This window comes from Camellia sinensis, chromosome 12 (genome assembly GCF_055761805.1).
Source record: "Camellia sinensis isolate YWXY chromosome 12, ASM5576180v1, whole genome shotgun sequence".
Taxonomy (NCBI): Eukaryota; Viridiplantae; Streptophyta; class Magnoliopsida; order Ericales; family Theaceae; genus Camellia; species Camellia sinensis.
The window spans coordinates 54735820-54760471 of record NC_138972.1 but is presented as its reverse complement, the minus strand read 5'-3'; the positions used below and the strand labels follow the sequence as shown (position 1 = coordinate 54760471).

Genomic DNA, 24652 nt, shown 5'->3' with positions numbered 1-24652 from the left:
AGTAGAGTCTGAATCGTGCTTTGCACTGCAAATTGTAGGAAGTATGATACATTTTTTTGTTACATTATCAGTTGTATCTATTCTATTCTTCAATTTTAACAAATTTGGAATTATAACTTTTGTATCTGTTGCCCTTAGTTTTTATTGTTGATGCACTACCTGGATTCTTACTCTAGTTTCTGTTTTGAACAATTCTAGACAAATAGTTTAATTTCTCTCCAAAACTTACACATGGAATCCTTTTTGGTAAATACAGGAAGAAGAAAAAAAAAAAAAAGACAAAAAAAAGTTTCTCCAACTTGTGTATCTTCAAGTAGCAAATCCTTCTAATGGAAGACTTTTTGACCAATAATTTTGCTAACCCTGTTAGATAATATCAACCAAGGTATAATCCCAACCTGCATTTGCATCAAAACACATGATCACAGACCTCATAACAAAAATCATCAAGCTCAAGTCTTATGATTTGTGCCTGTAATAATTATTTTATTTGCTTCATATGATGACATTTCAAACTGGCAGCATATGCATACTTCATTGGAAGAAGAAAAAAAGGTTTAATCAAATATCTCCTCCATGCTACACACGCATTATCAAATATTCCATTTTATATTTTTGAATTTGTTTTTAATAATTAGTACAAGGGCATATTTAAATTCTATTACATAAAATAATGGTATGGTTAAAACAAATGATGCTCTTTTAACAGAATGGGGCAAAAGATTATGCAATTTGGAATTCAAGGGAAGCCAGCATAATTATGTCAAAGCTATGAATATAATTTACCCAGATGAATATGATACAAAATGAATGCATCAAAGAAAAGTTCTTAGTGTGCCAATTGAAGATAAAATTAGAAAAAGTCATTTGAAATGTTATGGCTAGGGATGGTTATTTTAATCCGAGCCGCGGGGGTCCGTTCATACCCGACCGAGTGGAGCTGGGGTGGATTATATTTTGGTCGCCCGCAACAAGGGTGGGGAATGGCAAACCCACCCCATGGCCATCCCTGGTTATGGCCATGTGCAAATGATTTGATCCATATTAGGATGTCAGCAAAAGGCCAAAGAGAACAAGGGTCGAAATGGTAAGAAAGGACAAGATTGTTTATAACTGAAAAGAATTTAATGGAACATTTCCCTAATGACAACACAAAAATAAAATAAAACGGTTTGAAAATGGTGAATATTTCATTTACCATAACATTATCATTCAAAGGACTCCCTGCTCTCCAAGGTAGCACCTTCCCTACAAAAGAAGAATTGTACTGAATCAAGACACAATAGTAAACTTTCAAGCATTTCTATTTCTTCAAGTAATGGAAAAATAATCATGCCAGCTGATTGGTGTAGCTTTGTAGTGTGCTATCTATAAAAAAATATATATAATTTTTTGTTGTTGTTGTTGTCAATTCGAGTAAAAATTGCAGCATCACAACGATAGAAACTATACTAAACATTAATGCTCTGTTTGTTTAGGCAAAAATATTTTCCATAGAAAATGTTTTCTAAAGCGTTTTCATATGTTTGGTTGCATCATTGAAACTAATGTACTAATGGTTGTATTGGTGGTGGGTGGCCGTGGTGGTGGTGATGGTGGTGGTGATGGCAATGGCGATGGTGGTAGTAGTGTGGTGCCATTGGTAAGATTTTAGTTCAGAAAATGTTTTTCACCATTTAAAAGTGGACACTTTGGGATGCGAAGAAGCAATTTTGAGCATGGAAAACATTTGCTATTTCTACCAAAAGCCAAAAAAATACAAAAAACATTTTTCAGAAAATGTTTTCTGCCCAAAAAAACAAAGGGTAATAGAAAGTAGAAGACATCAACAATAAACTGGAAAACAGAGCATTCATAAATATGAATTTGGATATTAATGTCAAGAAAGCATTACCAAAGGGCTCCACAAGTTTCTTATATATGAAAGCCACGGGGACTCCCTAAAACCACCAAATCAGCAAAAAAATATGTAAAAACCTGTTGGGTAACCATGCAACTAAACGCTTCAGCACTTTGTTCAGGGAAACTTGTAAATATTTTAAGCATCAAACTGTTCCCAAGATCACCTTTAATATCATGAGACCTTTCAAATATGAATCAGATGACGATTTCACCTCCTTGCTGTGCAATTCTTGAACTGCAAGTTAGTTAAAGCTGTTAGATTCCATCCATATGAGGCAATATACATCCAAATTGAAAAAACAACAGTGAACTAGCTGGACATACAAATTACAACAGGAAGAAAACTACAGAAAGATAATGCAACTCCAACAAAAAGGCTAATGACTCAGACATGGCATGCAAAACTTAACTATTTGAAGCATAAATACGTACCATGTCTCTTTTGGTAGCCTCTCTTTAAAGCTAACAAAGAATAATCAACTCAAAATTAAAGAATGGCCAACTTCAAAGACTGCAGCTAATGACAAAATAAAAAACCTAGCATTTTAGATAAATAAAAGTAAGAATCAACCAATATGAGCACATGGTAAGGAACCAAGGATTCAAATTTTAAGGCAATATGTTGACAAGCTGAGACACTCTCAACAAGCAACTAAACACTTTGATTCTCTCCATACGTATTATGTCCTTCAAAGTAAAAACAAAAGAAAACAAAGGAACCAGAGGTGACCAAAAAAAAAATCACAATCAATACACTTTGCTACCACTGTTTGGTAATACAACATCAGTTGCTCCCATCACATGCTTATCTCTCACCAACTCTTTTTTTTAAATAAAGTATCTCTCTCATCTCAGCAACTCACCCGTTATTTGCAAGCAATCGTCCATCACAGAGCTCTCCCCTCGTCAACATTTTCCATCACCACTGCCTCTTGCTGCAAACCACTGTCTTCCTTCTAACATGCTCTGGGTTTGCAAAAAACAATCACTGCCTCAATTCATGTTGCCCCACTTACCCTTCCTCCTCTCAACAAATAAGGACCTTTATCTGATCACAGTAGGCTCCAAGTGAACATTGCATTTGAAAATTGTCCTCTTGCTCATAGATCCTGATAGACCAGCTTCATACCTTTGCAAAGAGAAACCTGGCTGATAGAGTCTAATCAGAGACCAGCCCCTTCATCAATAGTGAACCTCGTTCATGAAGGCTTTCTGATTGTCACCAATTTCAAACTGGGCCCATTCCTCGAGTACTCTGCCCTGAATGATCACTGCTAGAGAATTCCATAATCACAAAGGCAACTCCTTTGACCATACCTAGGGCACAAGGCTCCTGCTTGCAATAGGGTCTGAGAGATATGGTCCTTTTTTTCTTTTTCTTTTTGTGTGGAGAAGCTGATTTCCATGATTCAGACCTGCACCACAAAGTTAGGAGAAAATAGCTCAGCTCCCATTCACAAGAAGGTAATATCTTTCTTGGTGCTACTTCTACCATTTCACGAATATGTTCGTCTCTAATTCTATCTTTCTTGGTCTACATCCTCTTCTGCTTGTGTCTTGCTTGGTGTTTTATCTTTTACATAGTCGGTTCCAACCTTGGATATAGAGGAGGGTTGTGTTGAGTAACCTGATAGTCAACACGAAAAAGTCCCTTTTAGATCCCTTATGAGTATGAATCCTAAATATAGAAAAAAAAAAAAAAAGAAAGGGGAGAAAACCGGGCCGGGGGGGGTGTTGGCGGTTGAGGGAGAGACTAAAAAACTACAAAGAAATGCTTAAAAATAACATGCTAAAAAATTTACGTACTTTTTGCAAGGTCCTTCTCCTTAACTGCTGCAATCCTCCTAAGCTTAGTAGCTTGTGCAAATGTTTAAGGCCTGTGATCAACAAAGTAAAGCAAACCCTTTCAGATCACATGTTCCATATAATGTGCGTTCTATTTATCATAAAATCATCTCTTTAAACCCCTTCTCCAACAAAAATGAAAAAGTAGTAATAGAAGTGTGAACAAGACGGTTGCATCACATAATTTACCATTCACTACAAGAATTCACACTTTTGACAACAAAAAAATTGGTCGCTAAAAGTCTATTTTTGGTCGGCAAAAGTTATCCGCGACCATTTTTTTTGGTCGCAACTTTGGTCGCCAATTGAGGGTCGGGAAAAGTAATTCGCGACCAAAATTTTAGTTGGTCGGCAAAGGTTGGATTTGCCGACTAAATTTTTGGTCGCTAAATATTTAATTACCGCGACTAATTCATTTTGTCGCTAAAACACTTTGGTCGCGAAAAGTCGCCTTTTGCCGACCAAATTTCTTAGTCGCCAATTGACACATTTCGCGACCAAAAAGTTTGGTCGCCAATTGTGACATTTCGTGACCAAAAATTTTTGTCGCCAATTGTGACATTGTGCGACCAAAATTAGTTTGGTCGCCAATTGTTACTTTTCGCAACCAAAACTGTTGGTCGGCAAAAGTGAGTTTCCACGACCAACAAAATTTTTGGTCGGCAATAGATGTATTTTTTGCGACCAAAACTCTTGGTCGGCAATTGTCATTTTTTGCGAAAAAAAATTATTTTGAATGTCGCAACTAATAAATTGGTCGCCAAAGCAGGAAAACAATACACCTGTAATTCCTAATAATTCATTCAATCCATAATAAACCTATAATTTTAAAGCATCATTCAAATTAACTGAATCATTAACATTCGACACAATACATAATTCATTAACATTCGACACAATACAACTATTCTAAGTTTTCATTCACAAGTCACATCCATCTAGCATAATAATTTGAAACATAACTATTTGTTATCCATGCGCAGCTATCAACAAATAAAACTACTAATATTTGTTATCCATACACATCCATCCAAAAATATTTAATCCTCCAAAAAATGCTCATACTGCCAAGTAGTCTTGTACAATTTAGCTTCGTGAACTTGTTAAGAAATATGTTGAGGAGGGTGCTCGTCTGGTTCGTGAACTTTTGATCCACTTTTCAATGATGCCCCCATCGATATTGTTTTAGCCACTTCAAATGTTTCTGGGAACAAAGAAAAATTATGTCACTATGAAACAACACTACCGAACAAAGATAATAAAACCTCAACAAACTTCACTACAACATACCTTGAAAAGCCCCAGAGTGCTGCAGTCGTTCAAGAACAATAGCTAAGGCAGGTCCTTGAATATCTTTCAAATTCTTGGTCACCTAGTCATGTAACAAGACAATAAACTCAGGAGTTCTGCTAGATTTTTGACAAAAACCAAAGGAGGCACCAAAAATTTTTGTCTACATACTGCATCAGGACCACAGACTCTGAAAATTTCACCAATGCATAGTTCAGCTGCTTTACAAACATCAGCTGATTTATCCTATATATAAATGCAAAACCAAGCAATTAAATAAAGTGATAAAAAAAAATGATGAGTTATTTGCTCTTAAATTCTGACTAAAAAATTATCCACAGACCTAAAAATGACCAAACAATGTCACTAATGGAACAATATAAAATCTATCTAGATATCTCTGTAAATTGAATGCACAAACTATAACATTCAATCAAGTTCTATATCCTAAAAACCATTATCATATATATGATAAACTCAAACACAAAACCCACAAGTTCTCTCCTTTAAAGTCGTGAGGGAATTTGGGGAATGAGAGATCGATTTCAAATTTCCCTAGCATCCCTCTGATTCAAAGCGATGATAAAAACTCATAAGTGCACACTCAGATTATCTCAAATCGTGCTCAAAGCTAATGAGAATGGCAATTTGAGCAAGTTTTTGACTCAAAGCTAACATTTTATCATCCTCACCTTTGCCGTTTAGAAGGCTTAGATGGTTTAATCTTTGATTTGTGTGTGTGTGTGTATGTGTGTGGGGTGTGGTGTAGGGAAATAGTTTCTACTTCATTTATTTTTTCCCTCCACAAATCCAATATCCAAACATAACCATAATATTTCTAAAAGCCATACTGGATATGGGGTTCAATCTTCCCCTACCTAAAACACACACACACATACACAAAAAAAAAGAAGAAGTGCAGAATACAGTTTTCTTTTCTTTTTTTTCTTCTTCATCCAAGTCTCAAGCTTGAAGAAAAAATAGTTTTAAAACATTTTATCATCCTCACCTTTGCCCTTGCCATCCATATGTCTTTGTAAGTTGAATCAACCACCGGGTCATTTATTTGACTAATTTGAATAAAAAAGAATAATACACAGTCAGCAAGGTATAAGATTAACACAAGCATTCATTAGTCTCTCGTTCACTAACCTGTCTTGACCGTAGTCATTATGAAAAAAAATTACCTTGTTTTGTTAGATGTACAAACCTCCCCAGCTGGAAGACCAAGGTGTTCAGACCATAGCATAAGGCGAAGACTTGAGAAAATTTTCCTGCCTTCCAAGGTTTTCCTCCCATACATGAATCAACAAATTCTTTGTCTTCAATAAGTACACCAATCTAAATCGACAACATTTTTGTTAACAACTAGGAAAACTACTACAAAAAAGTGATGGAGATTTGTACATTAAAATGAGGAGCATATCATGATAGATTTGTAGTTTGTCAAGAAGTTTAGAGTTGCTGGTAATGTGATTGGTTGTGACCAAATGGAGGAAAAATAACAACAAAATTCTGTGTGTTAAGAATAGCAATCTGAAAGTAAATAATTGTATCTACTACTTTAGGTATTAATTTGTAAATTTTAAAGCGTAAACTGTTCAGCAGCTTGCATCAATGGCTCACTTCACAAATATTTCAAAAGAAAAAAAAAAGAAAAAAAAAAGGAACAAAGAGAATCCGTGGATGCAAAACTTTCAAACTTGCATGCTTATATTAAGAACCGAGCATTATTTTTTTCCCCAAAAAAACTACAAATTCCCAAACAGAAATTCTTTGCCTCACCTTCAAATTCTGAGCTCATGTATATAGTTTCTGAAAGAAAGGGTAATGAAAAATAAACGAGCTCCATTATGAAATCAACTATGATATAATCCGGTTCTGCAATTTAAAATAGCTGGCCAAAGAATAGAAAACATTAATGCAAAAGGATCCAAAAGTTTAAGTTTATACCTCAGAATCTCTTGATCCAAGTAAACTCCTGTCATTTATATTAGCTGATCCTATCAAGGATATACAATCATCAATTATCATGATTTTGCTATGCACATATATCTGCAGAAACATAAGAATGCAAAATGAGATTATTTATTTATGTGATACACGCTACAGCTTTTTCTGCACTACACTTCTAGGTGCAGGGCCAAAGGTTGCTGGAAAGTGATGCCTATATATACCTTTTGTGATTGATCAAGCAGAAGGAAAATATAAGCAGTAAGGTGCGTAAATGCAGACAATAGGCCTGTTTGGTGCATCTTCTAGTAAGCTACAAGCTAATAATCAGAAAGCAGAAGTTAAAGCACTTCTCCATTGCTTTCCAATAATCAGCTTTTTTCAGCTTATTTAAGTTATTTTTGCTTCATAAACTGTAAAAAAAAGCTACATCAAACACTCTGGCATAGATTTTCAAAATAAAAAGCTATAAACACCTGACTGGTTGTGTAATGACCCCAAAGTGCGTATAGAAAGTTATCCTTATTTAATTAGGGGTTAATGTGCTTGCTATTGGAATTGAAGAACTATCTGTTGGGTTATGTCTTTGAAACTGGAATTGGTGACCTTACCAAACAATCTGAAATTTTTCCCTCCGCTCGAGCGGAGTAGTTGGCGCTCGAGCGTCCTTTTGGGGTTTCTAGTAATTTTGCAGGCGGACTGAAATTCTGGGAGAGGTGATTTTCCGCTCGAGCATATAAGTGGGCGCTCGAGCGGGTCGCCTGGTTAAGTTTGATTCTGAGACACGTGGACTCATTTTTGATGTTCTTCTTAGTGTGTTTGGAATGTTCTTACCTTATTTTGGGGTATTGATTGAGATGATAATATGATGGTAAAGTAAGATTGGATCAAAAACTTTAATTTGAATAATTCGTTTACGACCAACTGTCACTCTTTTGCCCTTTTCTTGTTCCACACTTGGAATTTGGATGTGAGGTTAAAACCATTGGAAAGCTTATTTTCGGGGCTTCAATTTGGGCATAAGAACGACCTAAAACGGAGTCCGGATAGGGGAGTTATACCTGTTTGAAGTTTTGAAATCTGTGCTGGGAGCAGGTCCGCTCGAGTGGGAATTAGGACGCTCGAGCGGGAATAGCGGGTTTTTCGGGACAGCAGCTTTAAAAACGGAATTTTGGATCATTTCTCATATTTTTCTTCTTCCCTCTTCCTTCCTCTTTACCTAAGTCCGAAACCCTAGCCCCAAATCCTTGAATTCATTTACTTTACTCACGATCCACCATGGTTTTTGGCATCAAGGATGGAGAACAAGGGAGGATCGATGTTTTTACCCGATTAGAACTTGGATTTGTGAAGGCTTCTTCTCAAGCTCACTTCTTTTCTTGATTATTGAGGTAAGGGTTTGAATACTCTTCAATACTTATATCCATAGATAGATTTGTGACATTTTATTATCTAAATACAAAATTTCCATATTTAGAGCATGTAGTGTATAGTATGAGATTTGGGGTTTTATGGTTTGAAGATGTTGGGAGTTAATTAATGGGTTAAAATGGTGAATTATGAGTCCTAGGTGTATAATCAATGGAAAAGTTGGAATAAAAAGTGTTGGGTTAATAAGTTTGATTATTTCTTGAAATCTCCATATTTTCTTGAAACCCTAGGTTGATTAAAGATGATAACCAAAGATTTAACCCAAATTGAAAATAGAATAATGAAATTGAGGTATTGAATTATGTATATACAAGTTTAATTGGAATTTGGTGATACTTGGAAATTATGTTTAGAATTTGTGAATGAACTTTGTTATGAGCACTGTGAATCATGTCTTAATGAGAAAGGAGATTGGGGGGAAGGGTTTATTAATGATGTGGATGATGTAAACTTGGCTACAGAATATTGAATTGAGTCTTAGCAATTTAATTTGAATTATGTGGAATTATATTTGGTAGTATTGAGTTGAATAATGTTAAATAGTGTGGATTATATTGGATAGTGATAATTATGTGGGGTTATGTCGATTATGTCGAATTGTGTTAAATGTTGTTGAATTGAATTGTGTAGGGTTATTTGCAGGGACGGACCTAGCATCTAAACATTGTGAGTAATAGTACTCTGATGCACATTATTTACCGTTAACAATGATTCTTATTAACATCTTGTTCTCCGTGGTCAATTAAATTAACATGTATGTGGAACGAGAATTAGTGTGAACTTATGTAAACATTGAAGGATTTGGCACACACTGACATGATACAGATATCTACCTAGAATGGATCATCAAAACAAATAATTGGATAAGACTACGGGTTGTTTTGTACGTTAATAACCATTATGAAATTATGTTAAATATCAGATGAACCTCTGAATGACTCAATCCGGAGAAAGAATTGAATGTCAATAACACGATTATGTGACCCACGTTATGATGTGAATGGCTCCACTCTTATTAATGTAATGGAGCATTTACCTTCTGTTTATTGTTAATAGTGTTGTTCTATTATTGTGGGACAATTATGTCACCGTATGAGAAACCATGGAAAAATCTAAGAGCATTACTAGGTACTACGTTCTGTTTATTATTGATAATGGATACTAACACACTGTTATCTGTAAGTCAGTTGTATGGATTTATAACGAACAAGGGAAATGTAAGTGTATTACAAGATTATGGTATCTGCGTATCTCTGGACTCGTTTAATATGTAATAACATTTTGTTATCTGTGAACTAGAGGTAGTAATTCATGACAAACAAATGGGATGTGACTGCATTATGAAGTTCAATCTGGTAATAGTTACTATTAGCACTCTGTTGAACGTAACGTAACTATGTTACCTCATGTGAATAATTAGAAGGAACTATGTGCTTCTGTATGATTTATAAGGCCGAAAGCCATTTGTGAAATATGAATCTATGAGGCCGAGGGCCAGCTTGTGAAATTATGAATATTTGTGAAATTATGAACTTATGAGGCCAAGGGCCGACTTGTGAATCTATGAACTTATGAGGCCAAGGCCGACTTGTGAATCTATGAACTTATGAGGCCAAGGCCGACTCGTGAATCTATGAACTTATGAGGCCAAGGGCCGACTTGTGAATCTATGAACTTATGAGGCAAAGGGCCGACTTGTGAATCTATGAACTTATAAGGCCGAGGGCCAACTTGTGAATTTGTGAACTTATGAGGCCGAGGACCAACTTGTGAAAATATGAATCTATGAGGCCGAGGGCCAACGTGTGAAACTATGAATTCAAAAGGCCAAGGGCCAAGTTGTGAAGTTATGAATCTCAATTATGAATCTATAAAGCCAAAGGCTAATTGTGAATATGTGAACCCACCAGGCCAAGGGCCAGTCTGTGAGTTTGTGAACCAACAAGACCGTTCTGACATTAGTACGGAATCAGATTAACTACCTGTCTTTTATATTATATAAACTCTGATTTGCATTATAATTCAAGTTGAACATTGAGTTATTCACGTACTATTATTCACTGAGGTTATCTCACTATGTATTTTGTCTGATTCCGTAGGTCCTGCGTTTGGAGGTCAGCCTCAACTTTTAATGCTCGTCTTCCTTTGTTAGCCTCTGTGTGTCCAAGCATTTGGGTGAAGCCTACCCGTTTGGTGAAGTTTTGGCTTAGATTCTGATTGTCTATAATATGTTGTAACTTCTAATGTTTTTTTTTTATTATATGCCCAAACACGGGCGGGGTTGTATATGTGTATGTAACTATTATTATTTGTCTATTTGTGATCTTGGCATGATAGTGGTCGCTCAATGGATGTAGCTCTTTCCTTGCATGTTATTATATAAAATTTATGCTTCCACTCAGGCCCCATATGTTATATATAACAGGTTAAGTGTCCGTTTTTGAAGTGGTCATACCCAAACTTCTAGGGGCGGGTTTGGGGCGTGACAGGTTGCCACAGGACCACCGTCAAGAAGTCTGCCATAAGCTCTTAAGCCATAGAACGATCTGTAATCAAGCATCCTAGAACCAAGAAGATCATAAAGATTATGCAATATTGAATTGTGTCCTCTGCAAATTGCTCGATATTGCCAATGCATAATGGTTCTCACAGCTACTGCACCACCATCATCCACGCCCCCCTGTTAAAAACTTATTATGAAAACGGAGTAACTACCTAAAATTTGACATTGAAAGCAAATCACCAAGTGTTATTACCTGGAAGCCAGGTAGAAGTGGTATGACAATAAAAGCCCTGAAACACTTCTTCTCATTGTATGCTCGCATAATACGCCTATATAATGATTCTAGTATGCGGTTCCGTATAACCTTATCTCCCGAAAGACCTGAGATGAAATTTTGGTTCTGGAGATATGTGGCCCGTGCATAAAAGGAAATTGTCAGAAATAATAAAAGTGAATTGAAACTTCTGGAAGTCTCCTTGATGCAAAACCCCACGATGAAGCCTAAGAAACGTAAGAAACGTAAACATTTTGACCATTTCAATGGAAAAGAAACAAAACGGTGCTCCTTGCTTAGGTGACTGATTCACATAGCAAGAGCAGGAGCAGTAGAGGGAGTAGGAGTGGAGGAGCATCAGATTTCAACACATTTAGGGCCCAAAGCACTGCTGCAGCACTTATACATATGTGTTCGAGTCTGTATCTGTGCAAATGAGCTGGAAATATATTTTCCGTTGCGTTAATGAGGGCAGCCGGCCTTTGATTCAGATTTGTTTCACAACTAAAGATAAAATTTAGCCTTTCATATTGTCCATTAGCATATTTTTTCCCTCATCATTTTCTTTTTATAAGTACAGCATTGAAGATACCTAACTACAATAAGAAAAGTGATAAATAACATTAGTTAGAAGAAATCAAGGGTGCAAGAGAGATTAAAGATTGGAACAATTTATATAATGTAAAGACCAAGACAAACAACAACTGAGTACTAATTAAATAGTGACAACTAATGTTGCTGCTTACTTTTTCGGCATAGCCTTCTCATCAGATTTATAACTCCATTCTATTCCCTTAAGTGCAGCCTTCTCAAGAGGATCACCGACCTACAAGCAACAATGAATGATATAGTAACTAAAGCATAAGGCAGTTCAGTACAAAAAACTTCCAATTAGAGATCTGAAATATGAAATTCTCAGTGCTCAATAAACTTTTAACAAGGATTCTATATGTATTAGGTAGCTACCTCTAAGCACAAGGCAATTTAGTACCAAAAAGTTACAATTAGACAAGACTGGTTTGCTAATGATGTAGAGAATGCAATAAAAGATAGTGTTCAATCCTGCATCAAATCAATCTAAACAATACCTGCAGGATATGCGAGAAATGTCAATCAAATCTAGTAATAATTTTTTGGCTGATATGACTGAAGCCTCTCACCCAGGTCATTTTGTTTTGACATGTCCAGTTCTTTAAAAAAAAAATTATTGTTTGGACAGTGCCCCATAATATAATAAGCTGGACAACTGATATTAGTGACTACCTCAGTGCTCAAAAAAGATAAGTCAAATTTTCTAGGATATTACTTTCTGTGGGGAGTTGGTGGATCTTCTTGGCTGCCTTTATGCCATTCTCCACATTGGAGGGGAAGAGGATGGGATGCATTGGACGAGATCAAAATTTGTAAGCTTTAAAGTAATAACTTATTATAAAGTCTTGAGCAGTCAACATTGATCTTTCTTTTTTTCTTGGGAAGGAGTTTGGGTCTAAGGCTCCAACTAAGGTGGCATTTTTTGTGGGGTAGGTTATGCTCCATCTATTTTACATTGATTGTTTGTGAGGTAGGTTGACAGCAACGATTAGTAGCACCAGATCTTGGCAATTAATAGTCTTACAGATAACGTCAACTTCTCTATCAATCGAATTAGCCCGTTGGTTAACTTTTGGCATATTAGCAAGCCCAAAACACAAATAAATAAAGTTTAGAAAAAAAAAAAAAAGGGCAAGTTCTCCAATATTATCCTTTCAGACAAAGATTAAATCACAATTGTTATCGATCTCCAAAAAACTATTTAAAAATGAGTTTGAAAAAGGAAAATAATGGTTGGATGAGCTAAAATCTTTGTTAATAATATAACAAATAATAGTATTACCGTTGGCAATGGTCTAATAAAGAACAAATAAAATTTGGGTAATGATCAATGAAAAAAAATAGGTTGGCCTTTTCTTTAACTACCTGGCCAACATGCTCTACTTCAACCTTGTCTCTCCCAACAAAAATTCAATTCTCAATTATTTGTCAACTAACATATTGGAGATTTAGATAAAGCAATCACTACAATGTACAAATTACCTGCAAAGCACAAATTTATCAATAAATTACAATAATCATATTTCTCTATATCATATTAATTATATATATATATATATATATATATATTGTCAATTAGATTGACATATCAAATGATAAGATAAGATGGTTAAAGTAGCTAGTCATTGCAATATTACTCCAAATTTATTCTCTTCAACATGCCCACTCATGTGTGACTAGACTCTCTCCAAACACGTTTACAATATTATATTTTTTAATTTTTTTTTGTAGGAGGTGAGATTCAAAGTTCTCAAATAGAGCTTCCTTGCCCCCTATGGGACCATTAATTCCATTACAAAGCCAACCCTATTCTCCTACAACTTAAAAGGGATATCTCTCTCTTGTCTTGTGGGTTTTCGAAAGACTATTAATTAATTGTCCCTCTTTTGTCTCTTGTTCTAGTTCATGGTTCCTCAAGCCAACCCCCAAAAATCTAAACACAAATATCAATATCAACTAACAATCAGCACATACAAGTATCAATAGTACTTTATTACTTTCGCTACCAAGTCATCTTGGTATATAATAATTAAGATCCAATCAATTAACATAACATGAAAGTACCAAATATCAGCAATCATTTCTTATTCGTAGCCTACACCAAAAACTCACAAAGATAATTTCCCTAACAATGCAAGCTTGCGTATTCAAAGATTAGAAATTACCTTCCCAAAGAGCAAGCTTAACCTTCCTTCCCTTGCAATGTTTGAAAGCAAAAAGCTCGTATATATCAATCTCTGCTATGTGATTCATGGAACCTATATGTGACTGTGAATCTTAAATGCATCCTCATTATCACATTAAAATGCTTATGAAATCTAAAGAACAAATCATGAATGTTCATGGAATATTTTTTTCCTTTTTTAATTGGTAGAAAAATATGAAAAGAATTACTAACGGAATTATAGTCCAATAGTTGTAAAAACTCTAAAAACCAATCTAATAACTAACCAAGTTAAGAAAGAACACCATAATGGGGATATAATAAACAATACAACAAAGACTATCATAATTATTAAATTTAACATTAAATATTGCATAATTAAATTAAATATGATACGATGAGATATAATACAATAGAAATAAAGACAGGAAATGGATTGTCTACTCTTAACAAATAAAGATAAGCTTTTTAATTCTAAATTAAATAATTCAAAATGAATCAAATCTTTCCCAAGGTAGATACATTTGATCTTCATGTAGAAAAAAATAAAATTAGTAATCTTATTATTAAGTATAAAGCTTTTCCCATGCGCTATTTATATGCAACATATACAAATTTTTCCTACCAACTTTTCATCTAATCACCAAGAGAAAACAAGCATTAAAAAGTGACTAAGGAGAGAAAATTTGAGGACCTTCAATCAATTGACATGCACCATCAAGATCCTGAAATGTCAATGAAGTGCAGATAATGTGAGAAAACCATCCCTTCTCAAACCCACCACCCAGTAACAAAATTAAAAGGAAAATCATGCCAAGCCAAGGAAGCATATTTCACGAAAATTCACAACATTGAATTCTCTGATTCATCAAGGACATGAATCTCTTAAACCAAGGAGGTTACTCTATAGCATATTAAGAGACTGAATTAATATGTTCCTGATACCAAAATGAGCTTTTGCCCAAAGTTGTAATAGAAGGATGCTAGATGAATATTAATGCTGTTAGGGGCTCTGGTTATGTCTTGTAATACACTGACAAAAGGAAAGAAAACGTTGAATAGAACAAGAATGCCAATCTTTTTTTGGTTCTTCAGTTGCATCCAATGAAAAAATTATGATTCAAAGGATAGTTCCTTTACCATCTGACATTTACCAATAATCACGGTGAGGTAAGAGTATTCTAGTTGCACTTTTACTATAAAAAATTTAAAAAAAAAAAAAATTTCCAACAGTTATTCAAATATGCATTTTGTTATTACTATGATATACATATTTTATTAACTACATATGCATCCACACAAAAAATCAACATAAAATTGAAACATCTTATAAATCCTTCCTTTTGTGATGTAAGATGACATGACATTGACATACAATGAGAAGAAGAAACCCAGACGCAAATCCTACTCAGTTCCAACAGTATTGTTGAAGGCGAGAAATGATGATTATGGATTTCTAAAAATCGACCAACCAATAAATAAACCCAACTTAAGAAGTTTAAATCACAAGATCAACCATTAAAAAATAAAAATAAAAATAAAAATCAGAAACCCATATTTCGTTGCTCAGGGAAAAAATGTAGAAAACACAACATATATTATAGTATTGGCAGCACAGATTTTTCATCAAATGAGAACCAAGAATCCAAAAACCCCAATCCCACTGCACCTAGAACTAGATTTTCACTTTTCAATACCCAAATTCAAACAATTACAGGAGGCAAAAACTACCCAAATTCACTTTTCAATACCCAAATTCACTTTTCAATACCCAAATTCAATACCCGACTAAGGGGTTTTCTTCAATCCATGTCAATCAAATTAATTACAGGAGGCAAAAACTACAGGTTTAGCAAATTCAAGGTGAAAAAACTCTTGAGAGGTAAAGATCTGAAAAGTTGAAAATTATAGTTAGGGTTTGAAATTGGGGGAACGAGAGCGAAAGAGAGAGAGAGAGAGAAAGAGAGAAAGTGTTTACCTGATGCAAGAGGTCTGAAATTGAGAGGATTAGCAATGGTAGAGTGTAGGCGGCTCCACGCACTGCTACCTGGTTTGGTCAGTTCGCCGCGACCTCAGTTCGCCGACCTCTGCCTTGGTCAGTTCTCCGCCGACCTCACAGTGGGGAAATAGGGCGACGCCACCATGGCGTGAGACATTTTTGGTGGTGGTGGTTTTGAATGGTGGTCTAGGGTTTGTGCTTGTGTGTTTAATAAAGAGAAACAGAAACAGATGGAGAGAGTGAGAGAAACAGGGATACATTGTGGGCATATTTTGATATATTTGTTTGTTTGTTTGAGAGAAACAAATGAGATAGGAGAAAATGAAAATGTGTGAGCTAACAGAACCCTAAAGAAAAAAAATTTCAATTCCCGCCCTACGTTTCAAATTTCCCTCACAAATTTTTGGCGACCAAAATACCAAATTAGTCACAGAAAAGGTACCCTTCACCGACAATTTTTTTTAGTTGCCAAATCTCAATCAACGGCGACTAAAATATTAGTCGCTAAAAGTGCTAATTTGGCGACTAATTTTTTTTAGTTGCTGAAAATAAGTTTTTGGCGACCAAATTTTTGGTCGCCAAAAAAAATGTCACATTCCACGACCAAATTTGTAGTTGGTAGCCAAAAGCATACCACTTTCTGCGACCAACTCTTTTTTGGTCGCCAAAATATAACCTTCTGCGACTAATAATATTTGGTCGCCAAAAATAATGATCATTTGCGACTAATTAATATTTGGTCAGCAAATGTCATTTTTTTGCGACTAAATTTTTTTTGGTCGGCAAAAGTGGTCGGCAAATGTGTGAAATCTTGTAGTGATTCTATTCAAAAGATAGATTTCAAAAGAAAAGCAAATGTTTCGAAAATTGCTTCACATAAAAGAAATTCACATATTCAAGCATGAACTTGTTTATCTAGTAGTTATTGTAATAAGAGAAATATTCGCAACCACGTATAATTAATTTGGTGACAAGAGTACGTTTGGAACTCCTGATGAATCAACAATACTCACAAGAACAAGACAAGACCTAATATCTATCAAATTTTCCATTTTCACCTCATATCTCTCTAACTACCATGAGAAATTTTGAAAATGTGATTGTTCATTTCCTTTTTCCTTTTCTGAGCTATATACTATGTAATTAGACGACTAATTTAATCATCTTGTCACCTTGTACCTTCATAGTCCAAGTATTGTAGATTGGATGATCCTATTCAGTTATTAATTTGTAAGATGAAACTGAACTAGAAACATCTTGTATGCACGGATTGAAAATATGTTGTCAATTAAAAAAGGAAAAAACTAATGTAAAATTAAAGCAAGGGCTGTACGGATGTGCAACGGAGAATGACTGTTTGACCTGCCACAAAGGATATTATGCGTGGACTATTTCCCATGTGTATGTTGTTGTCAAGGAAAGAGTCTTGATTGATGGGATAAAAAGGATGGGAATCACAGAATTAGTTGATAACTTTATAAACACATGTTTAAGTATAACCAACAGGGTGTTTGGCAAAGAATAGTACTGAAGGGTAGAAAGAGAAATTGGGATCAAAAGTTTTAAAAGTACATCGAAAAGCTATATAAGGAATCATTACAATTACAATTACAATATTATTTAATGTACTTGAGGGGATTAACTTAGGAACAGTTAAAGATGAATCTGGTAAAAGGATAATACAAGGGTAAAAATGAAATAATCTCTGGACAATGCTACCATGAGTATGAGCGAGTAGATTTTACTTCTTTAGATATTAATTAATGGTAATTAATTTCGAGCTGGATTGTTGAATGACATTGTTGGGATCTATATTTGATGTTTGATACTTTCACTATTTTTTATTTTTATTTTTATATATACATTTAACAAGCTTCTTAACTATATCACTGGAGCACGCACTCAAATTTTAAACTAACAAATACTTAACACACATAATCAAGTCTCACTTTTATCACTTCGTATCATATAACACACGTTTAATCATTCCATTAGTACGATAAGGCACTCGCTTATTGTGGCAATCGACACAGTTAGCTGGGTTTGAGAGGGTGGGCACGAGAGAGAAAGGGGTAGGGATTGCAGTGTGTACTTTTTTTTTTTCTTTAAACAATTTATTAAAGGCTATTTTTTTATTTTTTGGACTAAAATTCACAAAAGGCTAAAATTGCAGATAAAATATCACAAAAAATTCATAATTATTTTATTTTTTCTCTCACAAATATCACATCAAATTACAAAAAAATCCAATCATCTTCCCAAACACACAAATTTTAACCTATTAAAATAGTTAAAAACTAAAATAACTTACTGAAATAACAACTTCTCAAACACTCACTATATATGCACATATATATTTTTATATATTTGAGTGGATTTTATTTTGGACCAAACTTGTCTTCAGTCTGAGATTGGATTGGAGCATGTTGTTGGATTCATGGGCCCCCTCTATGGATGCTGTTTCAATAATTTGAACCGTTCAATGTGTAGAACTTTTCGAGTACTTTATCCTTGTGAAAAATCACGTTAATCCGATAAAATAGCTATCGATATCCGATCAACATAATTTTTATAGGAATAAAGTGCTCGGCGAGCTTTACACATTAAATGGTTCAGATTATTAAAACAGGACCCGTGGTGGGTCTAAGGGGCCCAACATCACCGCCCATTCCACTTAAAGTGGATTGGAGACAAGCCTGATCCTTTTATTTTTTTATAACATATATTTTAAGAGAGTTAATTATTTATATCATTGGAATACACATTCACTCTCTAAACTGATGACACATAATTAGATCTCATTTTCCACATTTTTTGTTATATATTTAATACACAAATTAAACTAAAGATTTTCCAACCTTTCATATTTTCTACACCCTTTGACTTTTGACTTTTCAAATCCTAACCTTACATCCACTCCAAATTATTACTTCTTTTACTTTTGATTTTCCACTTTCAACTACAACCACCACCATCTCTTCTAGTCTTCCCCATCATCCTGCCCTAACACCACCTACTCTACGAACTCTAACCAACTACTTTCACCATCGCAATGCCCTTTCCCAAATTGTATTAGTAGTGGGGAACCAAATTGTGTCCCTTGCTCCCACCAGCTAGGGAGCACAAGAAAGAGAGAGGGTTTCAAGTGTGGGTAGGACTAGAGTTTTAATGAGCTTATGGTGGTTGCGGAAGGTGAGAAATGGAGTGGGGTGATGTGAAAGGGTCGTAGTATACGGAGAAGAGGTTGTAGTGCATTAGAAAAGGGGAAGTGGTCGAGACGGTGGATGATGATAATCGGGTGGGGAGATATGATGCCAAATTCCCCACAACACCTTAACAGATTCAATCAATGCATCATCATCTGGTGCATTTTGGAACCACTGTCCCAGCCAATCATGAACCGAACATTCCTCACCATTTTCAAAATTAAACCCAAGACTAGAACTCTCCAAATGTGTTTAGAGAAAATACATTGAAAACAAAGATGTTCTAATGCTTTCTCTTCCACTCCACACCTTGAACACACAGGATAAGACACGGCGACACATCAAAAAAAAATTAACAGGTAAAATTCTATGTAGAATCTTCCACATAAAAAACGCCCATTTTGAAGGCATCCTTAACTTCCACAACTTCTTCCAACACCCACTAAAGACCCAATTACCCGAATGATGTACCGTCAGTCCCTCTTTCATAGCAAGAAAAAAGCCAGATATAACTGAATATTGACCATCCTTAGTTGGCCTCCACACTAACTGGTCATGTTCATTAACTGGGGGGAGATTTATATTCAAAATGTGATTTACCATATTTTCTGGAAAAAGAGTTTGAATCAAAGGTTTTCACAACAACATATTGAATGCTCCTCCATGCCCATGAGCAATTAATTATTACTAAAATAGAGTATAATTTCACATAACTCAAATCAAACTTGAAATGGTTGCAATAATAATAAGGGTAACAGATTTATTGCACTCACAAAACATGAAGGGCAATTGACTTAACAGCTGTCTGTGATGTTCACAGAGAGCATGAAAGGAATTCCAGAGTTTCTAGAAATCATTTTGCAGTGGCAATTAGCAAGAAACTTCATTTGAATTCCAAGATGGACAGTCGTGGTTGAGAGAGAGAGAGAGAGAGAGAGAATTTTCTTAGCATTACAGTTTATAAACACATGCATATGTGCCAGAGATCCTTCAAGTCAAAGGTAAGACTAAGGCACAATGGGGAGTGAGGGGAACTCACCAAATGGTCAGATTTTACACGTTCATAGAATTTTCATCCAAAGCCACAACTTTGATTTGAGGAAGTAATATAAGAACAAAGGTTATGCAGCTGTTGTAATCTATAGTTTAAAGGATTGTTTGGCAACTCCAGCTTGGCTATCATCAAGCTTATCATTGATGATTTTAGACTCCTCTTCACTAATCACGTTGGATCCTCTAATAATACGGTGGTGGCTCATCGTTTTCTGGGGCTGTCTCAGTGTGGACTGGATTCATTTCTCTGTTTCTAAGGCCTTGCAGGCCTATTGTAATCTGCTCTATTAGTTTTAATGAAAGTTTCCTTCTTTACCAAAATAATAATAATAGTAGTAGTAAGAACAAAAAAATAAAAGAAATAGGAAAACCAGCAGTTAAAACAAAAAAAAATTATTTTTGTTATTTTTTTTTAAAGAAAAGAAGGAAAATTGGTCAAATTGAATAGAGAAAGTACCTGCCCTGCATATATATTGCTTAGGTCCATAAGATCTATTTCACAAATCTAGCATAATAATAATTATAATTTGCAAAGTCATTTACTAACATAGCCCACCAAGAATTTCTTTGGAAATACCTCACGCTCTAACGATACACAAGCAATACAAAAATTTCATAGCTATGATCCAGCTGTGTCTTTCCATGGTTTGGGGCCAGACAGTGGCTAAAAAAATTAAATTTTAGAAATTGAGCAGAGGGTGATGTTTCCATCACAACAGTCGCAACACTAAAGTAACAAGTTAGCAACCAAAGGATTGACACTATGACAAGTATTTTTCTTTTTTCCTTGATAGGGGGTCAAAAATTTGTACTACTAGAAAATTCTGAGAGTTTATCTTGCAAATGAAAACAAAATATCAATACACCTTAGGAACAAAAAAGAAAGAGCCAAAACTATGCATAAGCAAAGACCAAGGGTTAGCTTAGTAGTTAAGGCATTTTCTTACTAGGCGTGATGCTTAGGTTCAAGTCTTAATGTTGTGAGATGCAACTCCCCATTTCCAATTCCCCTTCTTTTGAATAGCAAAAGAAAAATGATGTCAAGATGACCCACCGGCCACCAATTATAACAGCCTACTTGTTCATTATTTAGTCATATCAACTCCTTTCTTTCTTTCACTTTTGAGTATCTAAATTAAGGTCACTTGTTAGTCATGTTAGCCTGGTATCTACAAAAACCCAGATCAAATTTTGCAGACCAAAATTTGATGTTCTGTTTTTCAAAGTATTTTTCCAAAACATTTACTTTTATTTTTCTTGAATTTAGTAACAAAACTGTTTGTACCTCTTTCCTTTGTAGCCTGGATTGCACTTGTTCACTACCTGTTTGTAAAAAATGTTTATGAGAACAATAAAATCTTGTTTATTGCTTCGATTTTGATAGGTAACTTGGCTTTTCATGGTATTTTTAGTTCATGATTGGGTCCCTGGTGGTGGCAGATATTTGCATGTTCAAGTAACTACAAGAACTGAAGGCTGTGTTTGGATTACAAATTTGGAGAATGATTTGGAAAGGAGTAGGAAAAAGTGTGTGAAAGTTAGTTTATATTTTATTCACAATTCACATACCATTTTCATTTCTTTTTTCAAATTACTCGCCAAATCCATGATCCAAACACAGTTGATAAGGACTTTTCATGGTATTTGATTGTTCATGGCTTGGACACGAAAAGTTGGATCCTTTGTTTGAGAGGTAGATGGGGTTTATATAAGTAAGGATTGCTTGGGGGAAAAAATATACACAAGCCAAGTAATCTATATATACACACACTAAGATAATATATCATCTTGTCATAACTAGAATGAAAATAAAATCTAACAAAATTTGGTCTGAAAGTGTACAAGAAGAGATATGCAGCTGCAGGTTGGAATCTGTGACCACAACTTCAACTTAAGACCTACGGCTGCACCTTTTTAAGGCAACCGCAACCCCACTTTTGTGACTGTCAGTTCTAGACATCCAATTTGTTAAAAAATGTGCGGCCTCATGTTTTTCGCATGTGGGCTTCACTTCAATTTGGTTGCAACCTTCGTTTTGACCGATTTTGTTTGCTCCCAATGTACTAAATCAACTTAAAATTGACTTTTTATTGAAAAATACATAATTCAGGACGTTTTCTACTGAAAATTGGCAATTAAAAATTGATTGAATGCGTGAGTGGTCACCTCACATACCTTTTTGAGAACATTTTAAAAATATTAGCATTTTATTTAAGGCTGAAAAACAATTTGAAAATTTGAGTTTATTTTGGAAAGCTAATCTAAAGGATTTATTAGAAGGTCGTACGCATCGTTGCATTGAGAATGTAACACTTCCATAACTAGAAAACACTTGAGGGTGTCAAAGTTTTAGGACCGGTCAAAATGTAGTCTCTACAGCCCTTTAAGGTGCTTCCAACTCAAACACAATGCGGGCTTCACACTTAAGGGAGCTCACCTAAGTTCAAGGTGACCCTACAGGGTGCTCTGCAGCTCGGCCCCAATCCAAACTTCGCACTTAAGGGAGCTCACCCATGATCGAGGTATGACCCCTCCAAGGGTTGTGCAGGTTGACAAAGCATCAAGTTGTTCGCCCTTGAGCCAGGTCCTCATGACCTGAAATAGTCCTTGCTTGGTTTGACCCTCTTCACCGACCAACATCACACAATCTTGGAGGGTAGCAAAGAACGACATTTTAATGCACGAAGAATCAAAGCAAAGGCCAAATAAGATGAGCTTCACAAACATTAGTAAAAGCAATGAAAATAAACTTTTTGATTTCCTACTGCACTAATGCAAAGCGGAAATGAAGACATGCACATAGAACACTTATAATCTTTTCAAGTTTCAAGCAAATAGAACACATATTGTAAAATTAAATGAACCAAATTAGAAAAAACTCAACCATTAATAATTATCAAATAGGGCATACAGTGTTCAGTTAAATCACTAGAATATATTTCCACAACTAAGATTAGATCCATTACTGACTACATTAGATTAGACCCATAGCTATTAATTAATACATAGGTAAATAAATTTCATTCATAAAATTAACAATATTAGATATTAAACAAACCATAGGCAAGAATGCTTACTCAAAACTACATCGGAGTGATCCATCTAGTGACTAGGCCCTGCTTTCTTCTTTTTTCTTTTCTTCTTCTCAACATGCATTGTGTTGGATAAGGATGAGCCTGAGCGTGATCCTGAGCCTGAGGTTGGTATAACACTTTGACAAATTTCTCTTAGCTTCCGTATATGGATAGCAAAATCTGTGCCTCGATTAGACAGGATGAACATCCCAATGACCCTTCCCATTGAATCAAATATAGGGCTACCAGATGAGCCACTAAGATTGTTTATACCATGGATTTGAATCAGGGGCAAATTGTCATCACATTTTTTACAATCTGTTCCAGCAACTACATCTCTGTAGCTTCTATTAGGAAACCCCACATATCCCTGTGTGAAAGTGAACTCAAGCTTAGTCGGGCATGGCATGATGGAAAAGACATCCATACCTATGTGCAAATTTTCTACCCTCCCAAACTTACAGAAGTCATATTGCTCATCCATGTCCTTAACTTTTAAGATAGCAACATCGGAAAGTTTATCATCATAAAAAACTACAGCTTCTTTAAGTTCATCAGCTGTCCGACCAACCACAATGTCCGTACAATCCTCTATAACATGTGAACAGGTCAAAATATGACCATCTTTACTTATTATAAACCCCGAACCTTCTCCGAAACTAACTGTATCTTCATCTTCATCTTCACTGGCCGGCAAATTCTTCGCAAACCTTACCATAACTACCACTCTCCTCATTTTTCTGTAGAAATAGGGTCTTTGTTCTTGTGAGAGGAGACCCTCATTTTCTGGAAAATCATTTTCCAAACTTATTTCCATTTTCAGAGAGGCAAAGGGGACGATGGATGATGAGGGAGCCCGGGAAGATGGATTTCAGGCGAGGGAGGAGGAGGAAGGAGGACTGCTAGGCTAGTTAAGAGAAGAGAGAGAGAGAATATTCAAGGACGAGTCTGTAATCACTAACGGAATGGAGACACAGAGTATTCAAGGACGAGCCTGTAATCACCAACAGAATGGAGACACTGATTCACCCTAGCTACCATGCTAGCTAGCTAATGACAAAACTCTATTTTTATTTATTTTTAATTTATCTTGAATTAAAAGTTTGTTTGGAATAGTTCAAATAAATATATTTTTTTAATTGAATAAATGTATTAAAAATTTTAAGAGTGATGTGATTTAAAAAAATAAAAAAATATACTAATATATATAGGCGATGCCAAATAGTGTTTAAAATATATGTTTGATGTTGAATTTGTGTAGTGTAAAATATGAATAACCCTATCGTGTTTAAAATATATGTTTGATGTTGAATTTGTGTAGTATAAAATATGAATAACCCTATCGTTTTGGATGTTGGATGTATATC

At 35.1% G+C, this 24652-nt stretch overlaps 1 protein-coding gene across 12 annotated transcripts; it reads right to left on the bottom strand.

The window, feature by feature from the left end:
• Positions 1-206: 206 nt before the first annotated feature.
• LOC114265035 (phospholipase D zeta 2) lies at positions 207-24300 on the bottom strand. Of its 12 annotated transcripts, XR_014346382.1 has the most exons (12): positions 23289-24300; positions 13955-14047; positions 11945-12024; positions 6991-7092; positions 6047-6378; positions 3709-3779; positions 3395-3529; positions 2766-3317; positions 2067-2137; positions 1895-1977; positions 1199-1248; positions 216-398 (listed from the first exon to the last, which is right to left on the bottom strand). XR_014346382.1 is itself a non-coding variant. In XM_082898637.1 (9 exons), the coding sequence occupies exons 5-9, from the start codon at positions 6338-6340 to the stop codon at positions 4851-4853; spliced, it is 435 nt and encodes a 144-aa protein (XP_082754763.1). In that variant the 5' UTR covers positions 6341-6378; positions 6823-7092; positions 11945-12024; positions 13955-14047; positions 23289-24300; the 3' UTR covers positions 4546-4850. The 12 variants fall into 12 exon arrangements, 6 of the variants coding, with proteins under 6 accessions (XP_082754763.1, XP_082754761.1, XP_082754764.1 ...); XR_014346383.1 differs by having other exon boundaries at positions 209-398; positions 2067-3317; positions 13955-14057; XR_014346381.1 differs by having other exon boundaries at positions 210-398; positions 2067-3317.
• Positions 24301-24652: the final 352 nt, after the last annotated feature.

What these genes read in the sequence shown, in the direction of transcription:
- LOC114265035 (XM_082898636.1), bottom strand. Translation starts at nt 6,340, where the DNA reads ATGTATGGGAGGAAAACCTTGGAAGGCAGGAAAATTTTCTCAAGTCTT. An exon ending in TGTACATCTAACAAAACAAG is followed by an intron (nt 6,108 to 6,224) that starts GTAATTTTTTTT and finishes TATTCAAATTAG; the next exon opens with TCAAATAAATGACCCGGTGG. An exon ending in GCACTCTGGGGCTTTTCAAG is followed by an intron (nt 4,952 to 5,037) that starts GTATGTTGTAGT and finishes CTTTGTTCCCAG; the next exon opens with AAACATTTGAAGTGGCTAAA.